This window comes from Pelobates fuscus, chromosome 1, assembly GCF_036172605.1.
Source record: "Pelobates fuscus isolate aPelFus1 chromosome 1, aPelFus1.pri, whole genome shotgun sequence".
In the NCBI taxonomy this organism is placed as follows: Eukaryota; Metazoa; Chordata; class Amphibia; order Anura; family Pelobatidae; genus Pelobates; species Pelobates fuscus.
Window position 1 is genome coordinate 415361207 of NC_086317.1, and position 15100 is coordinate 415376306.

The following is a 15100-nucleotide window of genomic DNA, read 5'->3' on the forward strand; positions in this document are numbered from 1 at the left end:
GTGGCTAGGGCTGCATAAACAGAAACAAAGTGATTTAAATCCTAAATGACAGCGAATTGAGCAGTGAAATTGCAGGGGAATGATATATACACTAAAACTGCTTTATTTAGCTAAAGTAATTTAGGTGATTATAGTGTTCCTTTAAGGTACATCAACACTGCTAAAATAACTGTAACCACATTTTAATAATACATATTAAATTAAATGTGCAGTGGAGTGATTTTAACAGAATCATTTAAAATTATTAAAAAAAATTAACATTTTTGACTGTTGTCCTTCCGAGAATTCTTTGTAAATAGAGCCATTTGACGCTCAAATGTAATATGTGAATTATTGATGAGATGTCGAACTAGCCTGCTGGTTCCATTTAAGAACGCAGCAGCTTTGGTAATCTCTAACTAACATTCTAAAATGCCAGGTGAGAGTGCTTCTAGGGAGACGACAGGCGATGGTGGCAGAGTCTGTTACGGCTTAATGCCTTCATGTCCATTTTATAATGAGTATGTCAACTGTGCCGGCAGAGCAACGCACACAACTATTCATTGGGCGATCCATCATCTGCCTTTTTGTTTTTTAACACCCTCTGATTTTTGTGTATCCTTTGACCCTTTTAAGTGTGTTAATTACATTCTCCCTTTCTCTGCTCTCTTGCTGCAGTTTCTTCTATTCCCATATGCTCCCATCTTCGCTCTCCTCCCTTGTTCTCGCCATCCCTTCTGTTAGCATAAAGGGGGAGATTGATTGACAGTCATTTACTCCTCCTCATATCTGATGGTGACAGCATTATACGAGGTTAAGGGTTATAAGCAGAAGCAGAGACAAGGAATTAATGAATGCACCAGCTGCACCAGCCCTATCCCCATGAGATTAGTCCTTGCTAACCCTCCTAACTGAGAGTACATAAAGGGACAGAAATATCATCTCATGTAAACTGTGCTCATTCCTCATGTCAAATATTATATATATAGATTTTTATATTCACTGATCTTTGCCCTTGCCCTGCACTGCTGTGTTCTACTGTTAGAAAAAACTACATTGATATATGCATGAAATAAACAAGGAGACAATGTATGATGTTATCTTTGGTTAAATATGGATTAAAGGCTTCTGTCCCTTTGTAAGCATTGAGAGAAATGATAGTTCGGCCTTTGGCGGGTTGAAAAGCTTCATTATAATAAATTACCTATGGTCTATGACCATTAATAGGTACATATGACATTTGTGGGATCTGTGCTGGCCCTACCATTACTTACTGCGAGAGGTAGGGAAAAATAATAAATAAATAAATAAAATAAAGAGCCTAAGTTAGAATAAATTACAGGGCTGTAGGGACTCTAGGTACGTTGGTCAATGCTTTCTTCCACTGGTTAGGAACCAGGGGAGCCTTCTTGATATCTGGAGAATGTCTAATTTTAACGTGATGCTAGCCATTCATAAAGACTTTGGGGGATAAAGAAAACATATGGGCCACTTTTTTTTCCTAAGTGATGGAGTGTAATCCTTTATTAAACTAAATGAACCCATCTCCTTCATTTTCCCTATTCCCCCGACCACTGGTACAGTACTCATACTGGAAGCTGGTGGTGTGACATTCAAACTGAACTATTAGTTATGACCATTGCAACTCTATATTTATCAGTCTCAGAAAAAATGGCCTCAACCCATTCCTTTAAAAAATATATAAAAAGTCACTTTCATAAGGAAGCCTAGCTATCTGCCAATTAACCATTTCTCTGCAGAAGTTTGCTTCCGCTTCATATTGCACACATTGTCCCCTCACAGTATGTGTTAGACCTGCAGTCTGTGATTTACTCTGTAAATAATGTAATATTGCATTGAATGAGGATTTTACACCAGGAAAAAGTTCTACTTATATGTATGTGTATACACTCAAAATCTCAAGCATTTTTTGCTCATGTAACAGACTTAGAGAATATATTGGCATTTTAGAAGTAAATAATATAAATATTAAATACATAATAATATGGTCTTTAGGAGGTTTTACTGCAATCACATGTTTTGTTTTGTTTTTTACATATATTCTGAGGTTCTGTGGGCTTAATTGATCCCCCACATCCTGTAGGACTATTGTTATGGTATGCATAATTCTTTGACTTGATTTTCATTAGAAGGTACATCAAAGGGTATGAAAGTCAAATCAGAGAGTTGTGATCTAGAATCCACTATGCAGCAATGATATCTTAATAAGTTAGAGTGAGGCAATCAATTATATGTTTGTTTGTTTGTTTGTTTTTACAAAACTCACCAATCAGTAAATTTTAGTTTGTGTTAATTCATCTTAGTGACTTGGGGGCGTAAGTGATTTCATATTTTTACATACATTTCAACATGATTATAAAAACATGAATCTAAAAAAAATATATGTCACATATAAAAATATATATCAATAAATAAAAAAAAAATATCAAAATATTAAATTATTAAAATTGTTTTCAAAATATTAAAACAATATAAAAATTTACCTAAAATATTAAATAATCTGAAAGCTTATCGAAAAATAATAAATCAAGGTTTATATCTTAGAACATCATCTAACCATCTGTGTTTGTTTTTATACCAACTCAAGAATTCATTTGTTTTACTATGAATGTTTTACGATAGCTGAAGCGCACCCTTCAGGTGATATTTTGCATTGCATCCAGCACAGCGTAACTAACAACAATGAAAACAAGTGGTGTTACAATGCAGATTGCAGGCCTATTCACTAAACCTCATGTTGTCCTTAGTTATGTTAAGTCAATTATGGATTCAAACTCATCTAAGTACATCAGTTTAAAGGGACCAATTCTCTAATGCATTTAACAGCAATAGAGTTTTGCTAAAGTGAGAATTGAATTCAAAGGGAATTTCACATTTTAGACCAAAATAGCTGAATTAGAAGTATTGCTGACTTGGAGAATATTTCCTATGCAGCTATTTTGAATTCCTGCAGCTTCTGCAGTTAGCTTCCACCGGGCTAGAATACCTTGATGCATTGAACTCTTAGTTTTAAATATAAACACTCATTACAGTAAAGCGGATTACTGGAATTCCCCTTTAATCTACTGGCATATCAGAACCTACATACATTAGTGTTACAGTTATTGTGAGTTGGTTTAAAAATCCAAATTGAACCAGAAAATAGGCAGATTATAAAATCATTGAGCAGAGTCCTCGTCACCTCTTGTATCAGCCAACACTATTTTATTCGTCAATTACCTTCTGTTACCGCTCTGTAATTGCAAAGCACTGTAATAATAATATTAATAAGAAAGCAGTATGCATGTATCTTCATGATACTTAGCCATTCTGTATTATTAAATAATGTTAATTTTTACCTTTCTGTCTCTCAGGTCTTTTGGGGTCGTTCTTTGGGAGCTTCTGACTGGCGAAATCCCATACAAGGATGTGGATTCCTCAGCCATCATCTGGGGTGTTGGAAGCAATAGCCTGCACCTCCCAGTCCCATCAAGTTGTCCTGATGGATTCAAGCTCCTTTTGCGACAGTGCTGGTTAGTGTCCACTTCTCATTTCATTGCAGTGATGGAACTAATTTAGAGAGGGCCCTGGTGCAAAAAATAATAATTGCCACCCCCATAAAACAGGAGCCACTTGTGTACCTCTGGTATGGCAGTTATGACACTTGCTCTGGGCACCACTTTAAGGTGGCGCCACTGAGCAGCGGCCAGGCAAACAGTTTGTTTTAATATTTTACTGCATTGGTGGGGGATTCAGGCCAGCAACGTTAGAGTTACACCTCCGGCGAATGCAGACCTCATTAATGGCTCTTATGTGGCACGGCCGTATCTAGTGAGTCAGAATGCAGCTGCCAATGTTTCCAACTTGCAATCTTACTTACTAAGTGCCAGACTGCAAGGGACCAATTGCATTGGTGCAAACCTCATGCTTGCCTGCTGGACCACCAGGCAGAGCTATCCGCAGCTGGACCACACATCACATACAGCCAGCACACACCACACACACATTACACACAACCAGGTCACCCCACACACACCGCATACAGTCAGCACACGCCACACATCACAGACATAAACAAAACAAACACACACATTTCATACAGTTTGTTATTTTTAAACAAAAAAAAAGTTAGTCCAAATTATCTAAAAGGTGTCAAATATTTGGACACTGGCCACAAGGGATGCAATTTCAGTGCTTGGCCACCATAGGCAATATTTTCAGTAGATATGCCTCTGAGAAGGGGTGGCCAAAAGGTAGATCTCAAGTATTGAGTATTGAATACAACTCAGACTATGCTTTGGCCCCTTATGTTGGTGAAAAAAGTCAGTCTCATCAAGTGGGTATTCTATAACAACATGTGAAAAATGTGGGCATCAGTTAAATTTTTCCTCGAGTTAATCTGCTCTAAGTTGTCTAAAATCACGCACTTCAGAACGTTTTTGTGATAAACACTTTCCACTCCACTAAAAAAAGTGGATTTCTCCTTCCCTCATAATATTTTTTCTTAGTGATTTATTGGCACACACCAAATTGTAGTGATTTGAAACCCAGATTGCAAAATTCAGATCAAAGTAGCCACGCTGTTACTATAGCCAAGTAGACTTTTTAAAAAAAAATTTGTTTTTGCAATTGTGTTTACTCTTCACTCACTGGAATTTAGTGTGGGTTTTTTTTTTTTTAATAAAACACAGCCTAGCTGATCCTAAATATGTCTTTATGGATCGTTGTTCTTCTTGCCATCTTAGGAATAGCAAGCCAAGAAACAGACCCTCTTTCCGACAGATTCTTCTACATCTGGATATTGCCTCTGCTGATGTCTTGTCCACAGCCCAGGAGACATATTTCAAGTCACAGGTGAGTACAGGGATTAAAAAATACTAATAAGAAGAATCTGCTTCATTTAAACAAAACAAATGTATTATAGCAAGTAATCTGACAAATTGGTTGTCTATAAAATTGTCAGCTGTTCCAGAATTAATAAGAGCCTGAATAAAAAATGATTTGTCAGCCAACTTCAAAGTAATAGAGACGAAATTGGTTCAGAGTAAAGAAAGGGGACTTAGATGTCACACCCAAGGTTGATCTCCAGAGCGACCTTAGGGGCAAGTGTTTTCCGGATGAACCGGACAATTATTCCTTAGATGTCCTTTCCTTCCACAATATAAACAGAGACCATCCTTCCTTCTGTATTGTTTCTCTGCCTCCAACAGTTTGGTTTCCTCTAACTACATAGATTCTGTCTCAGACGGTGTAGGGAAATCATTATCAGTGACTCTGGGTGTAACAGCTAAATCAGGGCGTTTCGGTCTATTTCTAGCATTATGTCTCTCTTTCATACGATTGTCAATGTCTATAAGATAATCAATAAGATCCTCTAAGTTCTCAGGTAAGTTTCTTTCTGACACTTTGTCTAAGATGTTGTCATTAACATCCTCCATAAAAGCAGACATCAACGTACTGTTGGTCCAATCGACCTTGGATGCTAGTGTGTGGAACTAAATTGGATTGTCAGCAACTGATCTATTTCTTTGTTTGACTCTCATCAAAGCCTTGGCTGCATTGTTAACCCAACCAGGTGTGTCGATCACCTTATGATCTCCTCAGCTCTCCTTCATATCTAGGAGGTGTTGTCAGATGTGTGTAAATTTTTATTATTTTTGGAACCCTCCAAAACAACAGGGATGGCCTGTGGGAGTAAAGGCGCTCTGTTGCCTGAGGATAGACAAGCAGTCCTGTTTAACAATGTCTGGAGAGCCTGAGCAAATGTATCCATATAATGATGAAACCTGTTCTTTTGTGGTCCCATCCCTGCAGGGTTCATGGCCCTATCGAATGTCACAAGATGACAAGATGATGGGAACTAAGGTAGAAACCATGATAAGACACAGAACCAGGGACATAATAGGACTAAATGGTGTTACCTAGGTTTTGATTGGTCCATGTCACCACCTCGATCCCAAAATGTGTTGAATGAGGTTACCCAGGTGATGAGACCAATTCATAACTGGAAGTGATGTTGTCGGCACTTAAGGACGTGCACTTAGAGCATGCTGTATGGAAGCATGTCAGGTGTCTGAATGGTGCATTCAACACACACAAGGATCGAAGGGGAGGAGGATGGAATTGCTGGCGCCGATCAAAAAGTATTGTTGCAACCAGCAATTACGGACTGTCATAACCTGTCATATACAGTGTCTGTTTTTTGTTCAGTAGCATGTGATAGGGGGAATAAGGTTGGGACATTAGTTATGATGATTAAATAGCAAATTGTATTGTTCTCTTGGAACTTGAAAAGTTATATATTTCTAAGTATTATTAATAGATATTTATTGACCAGTTCCAACACAAGCTCCTTACGTGCTATTTCTCCTTAAAAATGTCTTGTAACTCTTGTTTTAGGTGGAATGGCGTGATGAGGTGAGACTACATTTTGAGAAAATTAAATCAGAAGGGACATGTTTGCAACGCCTTGAAGAAGAGCTGATCTCAAGACGTCGTGAGGAGCTCCGGTGAGATTTTAGGGGCTAGTGATGCTTGCTGCATAAGGCCAATATCTAATAATTTTCAAGGGTGTTTATAGCAACAGAAAGAGTCTACATTAGCTAAAAGAAATAACATAACATAGATTCCAAGGGCCCCATTCTGCATCTAAATTGTTATAAATATTACAATTGTAGAAATTTACCCTGAAGTTGAAATTATATTTTTTCCTAATGAAAAATACACCATGCTGAGTAGTAGTGAGTTATATTCAATCATAGTGATCTTATCTCTAAAATAGCCAGTTTACAATAAATGCTAGGTACAGTCCTAGGCCAAGGAAACATTTATTTATTCATTTATTAATTATGTTCTGTAGTATTTTAATTTCAATATGGGTTTCATATATGAGCCACATCTAATGCTATGATTAAAATCATAGTATACCATACATCCCATTAATAGTGCAGTATCCAATGGTTAAAAATAAACTGTGTCCTTGAGATTTCCAGGATTTATCACTTACTATATTGTCATTGGTCACTATTATGCCATCAGCAGAACTGTGCTTGACTGGGTTAGACATTTTTTGAATACAGCTAAGCTAACAGCCCCTCAGTCACCTACCCTAATATCCACGGGTAGCAGGTCCATAGATGCTAACATAGAACCCCTGCTAACTAAGCCAAGACTTTTGTTTTGGTGAAAAACACCTCAATGCTGTATTTTTGTCTAATGTCCCAGACGAGGTTTGGTGGAATTTTGTGCTTGATTTTTTTTTTTTCAGGACCATCCAGACATACAGGCTTTTTAACTACCAGGGCATTACTTTGGCTATGTATTTAGGCAGGAAACACAAACGGTATTGTATTTAGTGTTTTCTATCTGAAAATCAGCAGCCAAAGCCATCTCTCTATCTGTATTAACAACCAAAGCCCTCCCTCTACCTGTACCAACAACCAGAGCTCTCCCTCTATCTGTACCAACAACTAAAGCTTGCCCTCTACCTGTACCAACAACCAAAGTCCTCTCTCTACCTGTACCAACAACTAAAGCCCTCCATCTATCAGTACCAACAACCAGAGCTCTCCCTCTATCTGTACCAACAATCAACATACTTCCTCTACCTGTACCAACAACTAAAGCTCATCCTCTACCTGTACCAACAACCAAAGTCCTCTCTCTACCTGTATCAATAACTAAATCTCTCCCTCTATCTGTACCAGCAAGCAAAGTCTTCCCTCTACCTGTACCAACAACCAAAGATCTCCCTATACCTGTACCAACAACCAAAGTCCTATCTAAACCTGTACCAACAACCAAATCTCTCCCTCTATCAGTACAAACAACCGAAGTCCACCCTCTACCTGTACCGGCAACTAAAGATCTCCCTCTACCTGTACCAACAACCAAAGTCCTCTCTCTACCTGTATCAATAACTAAATCTCTCCCTCTATCTGTACCAGCAAGCAAAGTCTTCCCTCTACCTGTACCAACAACCAAAGCTCTCCCTCTATCTGTATCAACAACCAAAGCTCTCCCTCTATCTGTATCAACAACCAAAGTCCTCTTTCTACCTGTACCAACAACCAAAGCTCTCCCTCTACCTGTACCAACAACCAAAGTCCTCTCTAAACCTGTACCAACAACTAAATCTCTCCCTCTATCAGTACAAACAACCGAAGTCCACCCTCTACCTGTACCGGCAACTAAAGCTCTCCCTCTACCTGTACCAACAACCAAAGCCCTTCCTCTACCTTTACCAACAACTAAAGCTCTCTCTCTACCTGTACCAACAACCAAAGTCCTCCCTCTATCTGTACCAACAACTAAAGCTCTCCCTCTACTGGCATCAACAATTAAAGCCCTCCTTCCACCTGTCTCAGTACGCAAAGTCCTCCCTTTACTTTTACCAACAGTCAAACCCCATCCTCGACATCTGCCAGCAATTAGATACATCCCCCTCTCTATATCAGCAATTAAAGCCCTCCCTTTACCTATACAACCAACCATACCCCCTACCCCCCACACACTCACCTGTATTATCAAGCAAATCCCACCATTCTCTCTATCAGCAAGCAAGCCCCTTCATCAGTATCATGTATCAGCAGCCAAACATTATTATTAGCAGTTATATAGCGCAAACACATTCTGAAGTGCTTTACGATTATAAGATGGGGATATTTGACAAGTAATTTACATACAGAATATAACAGAGTCAGGAGGTGAAGATATTTTGCTTATATTTGCAGGTCAGCTGTCAACTAAATAAATCACTGTACAGTGAATAACCTTCTTAAATATGCAATTCATCTTCAAATAGATTGTTACTGAGTAGATCCAGCATTCTGCTTTATAGAACCAAAAAAAATTGTTGAGAAAAGTTATAAAACGTTATATGTAACATTTGTAACAGTGGATATATCCACCAGTTAAAAAAACAACAACAACTTGCTGAGCAACAACTCCTATAGAGATTAACTGAACGTAGAATGCCATTTTGTAGTTAATATAAGAGCTATTGGTTATAAGTTGAAAAATGAAACAATTACAAAGTAAACCTACGCTCCCTATAGGCAGGCATTGGATTATGCAAGTAGATTTTAATCAATTGTGAAACAGGTGGCAAAATTTCATCCTGTCATCATGGAGATAAACAATATATTATTTTTACATTTTTAAGGAAGAACAATTGTTACCATGACACCAGTTCAGTGGGTATTACATTACTATAATACTCATCTTTGATGCAGCCTGCCATTGTCCCGCTGCTCTTTTTTGATTTGCCCTGCTTGGGGACACTTTCCTAAACACAGCAAACCAACATCTGAGCGTTGGTCTGGCATGCGCGGTGGATGCTTTGCCGGCATAGACTATAATGACAGTCTGTTGGAGCTCTCTCCTGCTCTCCCGGTCAGTCAACTCTATAGACCTCCATGACGAAGAATTGTTTTTTTCATACAGGGGAGGTAAGTATCTATACAATGTATAGGTGAAATGTATAAGTGAAATTAAAGCACCACTGAAATACGCATTTAAAAAAGATAAAACTCATACAGTGTTTATTCACTAAATAGCAATTTGAAAACCAAATGGCAAAAAAGCTCAAACATAGTTACATTGGCTGAAAAGAGACACGCGTTCATCAAGTTCAACCTTCCTCACATTTGTTTTTTGCTGTTGATCCAAAAGAAAACACAAAAAACAGTTTGAAGCACTTCCAATTTTGCAACAAACTAGGAAAAATTTCTTCTTAAAGGACCACTATAGGCACCCAGACCACTTCAGCTTAATTAAGTGGTCTGGGTGCCAGGTCCAGCCAGGATTTACCCTTTTTTCTATAAACATAGCAGTTTCAGAGAAACTGCTATGTTTATAATAGGGTTAATCCAGCCTCTAGTGGCTGTCTCATTGACAGCTGCTAGAGGCGCTTCCGCGCTTCTCACTGTGATTTTCACAGTGAGAAGACGCCAGCGTCCATAGGAAAGCATTGAGAATGCTTTCCTATGGACTGGCTGAATGCGCTTGCGGCTCCTGCCGCGCATGCGCATTCAGCCAATGACGTCGCTATGGAGGAGGAGAGGAGGAGTAGAGTCCCCCGCCCGGCGCTGGAGAAAGAGGTAAGTTTAACCCCTTCCACCCCCTAGAGCCCGGCAGGAGTGGGACCCTGAGGGTGGGGGCACCCTCAGGGCACTATAGTGCCAGGAAAACGAATATGTTTTCCTGGCACTATAGTGGTCCTTTAACTGCAGAATGGCAGTCAGATTTATCCTTGGATCAAGAAGCTATTACCACACAATTTAACCCCTTAAGAACATATGACGGAAATATTCCGTCATGATTCCCTTTTATTTCTGAAGTTGTGTCCTTAAGGGGTTAAAAATTATATCCTTAACCCCTTAAGGACACATGACATGTGTGACATGTCATGATTCCCTTTTATTCCAGAAGGGTTGGTCCTTAAGGGGTTAAATATCACGTTTTTGCAAATATACATCTAATTGCTTTTAAACATCTGTATGGACTCTGATAAAACCACTTCTTCAGGCAGATAATTCCACATCCTTATTGTACTTACTGAAAAAAAAACTTTCCTTTGCCTTTCTTCCCGTCTAAACGCATGAACTCGTGTCCTATGTATAGTCCTGTTTGTGAATAAATTTCCACACAATGGTTTGTACTGGCCCCGAATATATTTGCATAATGTTAGAATATCCCTTCTCAGGCGTTTTTCTAAACTAAAGAGGTTTAAATTTGTTAACCTTTTTTCATTGCTAAAATGTTCCATTCCTTTTATTAATTTTGTACCCTGCCTCTGCACTTTTTCCAGTTCCATAATATCCATAACTTTGGTTTTCTCCCTCAAGAGTCACTATGTCTCACCAAATTGATTTCTAAGCATGCAAAATCTGAGTTTAGCACATAAACGCTTTACATTACATTTTACAAGAACACACATCATAGACCTCAAATAAATCTTATTCTTTATAATTACAATAAGAGTATTGCGTGTTGCAGTACGTTGTCTATGAAATGCAGCACACCAAGTAAAACCTCTATATTAAAATCCATACATTTTACTGGTTATTGGTAAAGCATGATGAGAGTAGGAGTTATGTGGTTTAGATTAATTGACAGCATTAAAAGGCTGCATTTGCATGTACAAATATTTTCACCATTAGAATTCACTTAAAATACAGTTTTTCCTATATTTGCAAAAGCATTGAAAGTTATTTTACACACACACACAAACACACATACACACACACACACATATATATATGCGAAGTGATATACCGGGTCAGATTAGCACAAGTACTTAGCCTGACCATGTAAAGGCTGAGCAGCCCAATAGAAGAGGCTGGCACTAGGCATACACATGGAAAGTGGGCATGTTGTTTTGCTGTCTCTGCAGGGCTGCCCGTGTGCAGAGCCCTACTGAAGTGCTCTCATATGGGTTAAATGCTGTGTTTTTTATTAGCGCAGTGCAAGCTCCTGTAATTATATGTCTGTGCTGTGTTTCCTGGTGACGTGTCCCTGGTGTCTGGTAGGATACTAGAGGACAAAAGCAGGTGAGGGCCGAGAAAGGGTTTTGTATATGTGTGACATGCTGTCGGGGGAAGCTACTTGCAGTGTAGCAGTTTAGCAGTTTTTGCATATGTGTGGTTCATGGCTCCTTATGGTGTTGTGTGAGTGTAAGGAGGTTGCTTGTGTTGATACATGTGGGGGGGGGGGGGGGGGAGGGGAGAGACTACAAAAACGTGCTTTTGTCTGTAGTGCATTGTTTGAGATATTAGTATGTGTGTGTGTGTGTGTGCAGTGGCAGTTTATTATGTAGTGTATGTGTGGATGGGATGTTTGTATTGTACTTTGTCAGTGGATAGGGGTTATTTGCATTGTGTGTGTCTGGATAGGGGCTGGTTTTCTGTGGATAGGGGCTATTTTCATTGTGTGTGTCTGAATACGGGTCTGTTTGTGACAGCGTGTGTGTAGATGGGAGCTGTTTGCAATATGTGTGGATAGAAGTTGTTTGAAGTGAATGTATGAATGGGTCTGTTTGTGTATGTGTTCATGTACATTTAGGCAATAACTAACACTAACAGTATCAGTTACATTAACGATTCCTTGTTGTTCTTTGTTTGAAACTTATGATGGCGGATTGGTGGTTGCCATTTAATGAGGCAGACTTGCAAATATTAACCGTTTTTAACCTGCCCATGAGCTTACAATTTAAAGTTTTAACTTGGGAGATGAGACAAGAGGTAGCAGAGGAATTTGTATGTGATGGCAGAGAGTGTTACTAGTATAACCTGTAGACACCTTTTGATATATATCCGGTTACCTCAAATCCTCATAGCTTTGAGCTGTGAGCTGTGCCTTCTTACCCTCTAAATCTCCCCTTTCTATAATTGTTAAGAGCTGCTGATTAGAGCTATGTAAATGCTTATAATAATATTTAACATAAGAAGGCATTAGCCGAAGGAAATCATTTAGGCTGGAAGTTGGAACCCTCAAGTTATGCTAGTTCTTTTCACCACGAGTCAAACTAGTAAATGTTTTCCCCATAAAGTTTTTGACCAAATATCTGTGAATGTCCATTTTTAACATTACACTGCCTTGTTCGCACACTAGTAGATCTCACGTAAATCTTTATCATGTCTGGACTCTTCAGGTACAGTATGGGTAATGGGACTCTTCAAAAAAGGACCCCAAGTGCATTCAAATGGCACTGCAGCACAGCCAGGGTGCAAGGCAAATCCAAGGAAACATTTGGTGCTTTAGATAATAGGAATCTGGCATTTTAACTTGAGGTTTGAATTTATAATGAAGGTCCAAAATATTCCCAGCTATGGCTAATACTGTCCTCATGCCCCATTTTGTCTCCTCCACAGGCATGCTTTGGATATACGAGAGCACTATGAGCGCAAGTTACAGAGAGCCAACACACTATATGTGGAACTCAATTCTCTCATGCTTCAGCTGGAACTGAAAGAAAGGGAGTTACTCAGGTCAGAACCATTGTTTTATAATTCACGTACCCGCATTGCCTTAACCCCTTAAGGACACATGACGTGTCTGACACGTCATGATTCCCTTTTATTCCAGAAGTTTGGTCCTTAAGGGGTTAAAGGACCACTATAGGCACCCAGACCACTTCAGCTCAATGAAGTGGTCTGGGTGCCAGGTCCATCTAGGATTAACCCTGCCTGCTGTAAACATAGCAGTTTCAGTTAATCCAGCCTCTAGTGGCTGTCTCATTGACAGGCGCTAGAGGCGCTTCCGCGCTTCTCACCGTGATTTTCACAGTGAGAAGACGCCAGCGTCCATAGGAAAGCATTGAGCATGCGCATTCAGCCGATGACGACCGAAGGAGGAGGAGAGTCCCCAGCGCCGAGGGAGCCAGGCGCTGGAGAAAGGTGAGTGTTTAACCCCCCTTCAACTCGGCGTGAGTGGGACCCTGAGGGTTGGGGCACCCTCAGGGCACTATAGTGCCAGGACAACGAGTTTGTTTTCGTGGCACTATAGTGGTCCTTTAAAGGAACAAGCAAAAAAAGCATTTAAATAAAAAAAAAAAAATTGTATCATTATTTTGTAGATATATTCACAATGAAAACTTGCAGGCATTTATTTATGCACATTTTTCATTGGGGGTATATCTAAAAAAACATTTGCAAAAGTTGCGGGTCTCTTGTATGCAGCATTTCAGTCTGTGACAGGAAATTGACCATTGAGAATTTGAGATTTTGATCCTCGAGCTTGTGCACACACATATTTGCAACTGACACATTTGGAATCATAGCGTTATTCTAACTGGATGTTATCGGCCAATCAGAATACTGCTAGAATTCATATCATGTGCATATGAGAACTCATTGCAGCCTCCTGCATGGTGTAATGCACAATTTATACTCAGTGCACTTGAGTAGAAATCTGTATAATTTAACCTTGATCCAGGAGCTCTGCCACCAACGGAAGTACTACCTAGGTAGAGAGGATTGACACATTATGTAGATAGACAGATAGACGGATAAGCATAAGAGCGGGTCTTTTCTATTGCACATATACAATCACAAAAGGGTTATCGGTTCAGTTGTTATTATATACAGAATTTTTATATTGTGCAATATTATGTATATTTTTGGCATGGAGTCGGTGACTGAGATTTGTATTAATTAAGGCTTATTACATTTTCTTTAGGAGGGAGCAGATCCTGGAGAAGAAATGTCCAGCCCTCCTTCACAAGCAGCCTCGCCCATCGAGTACAGTGGAAAAATTAATCAAAAAGCGGAACGTGCCTCAGAAACTGTCCCCACATGGAAAAAGGTGACAACATGTTTTTTTTTTTATTGTTACGGGAATTTCATATGTTCAAGGCGGTGGACTCACTCCTGGGTAATAGCTCTAACTATAACGTTTTAAAGAAATGCTACGCACATCGCTTTCTTCCTGCACGTTTCTCAGAATGCTTATACCGTATTTGTAATTGATAAACGTACTCAATTACAAATTAATCCCTAAACACCAAGAAATCTTATTAAGTTGAAAACCAAAATGCAAAACTTAGGCTAAAATAGTTCATTTGTGACTATACCTTAGTTGAAGATTTTTTTCTAAATAAACTATTTTGGCCTAGATTTTGCAATTCACTTTTTATTTCATTTAAATGTAGTGTTTAATGTGTAAATCTCTGTAACTCTGCTATTTTTATTCTATTATTTAGTAAATTGAGGTCTAAAACCCCCTCGGTCTAGTGGTGGACTGTTCCAGGCCATTAAGACTCATTATAGCAACAATATGTTGGGCAACACTCACCAATAACATACGATTTCCTTAAAGGTTTATTATTTTTTACATTTCTGGTCATTTTAACACTGAGTGTAACTCTAAACTTGTCCAAAAAACAGCCTCCATCATGCGTTGAATCCAGGGTTTACAATATTTCACTATCACCCATTAATTTGATCAATACTGAGAGCAGGTGAATAGAACAGTAAATTTGAGTAAAGATGATAATAGTCAAACGTGGAAATCTTTTTTAGCTCCGATATGTTTCCAACTTGGAAATATTGGTTTAAATGTAGCAAACTCTATTTTCAGTTCACCGGAGTTCTCTGTTTAGTCAGTATACAAAACCATTAGC

At 38.9% G+C, this 15100-nt stretch overlaps 1 protein-coding gene across 4 annotated transcripts in view; it reads left to right on the forward strand.

Annotated features, from left to right (window-relative positions):
* MAP3K12 (mitogen-activated protein kinase kinase kinase 12) overlaps positions 1-15100 on the forward strand; it is a 142131-nt gene that overhangs the window by 116922 nt on the left and 10109 nt on the right. For all 4 annotated transcript variants that reach the window (XM_063428456.1, XM_063428455.1, XM_063428458.1 and 1 more), the window contains exons 6-10: positions 3354-3512; positions 4725-4833; positions 6379-6488; positions 12852-12968; positions 14158-14283. In XM_063428456.1, coding sequence (XP_063284526.1) covers positions 3354-3512; positions 4725-4833; positions 6379-6488; positions 12852-12968; positions 14158-14283 — 621 coding nt within the window. The remainder of the gene's footprint in view (positions 1-3353; positions 3513-4724; positions 4834-6378; positions 6489-12851; positions 12969-14157; positions 14284-15100) is intronic.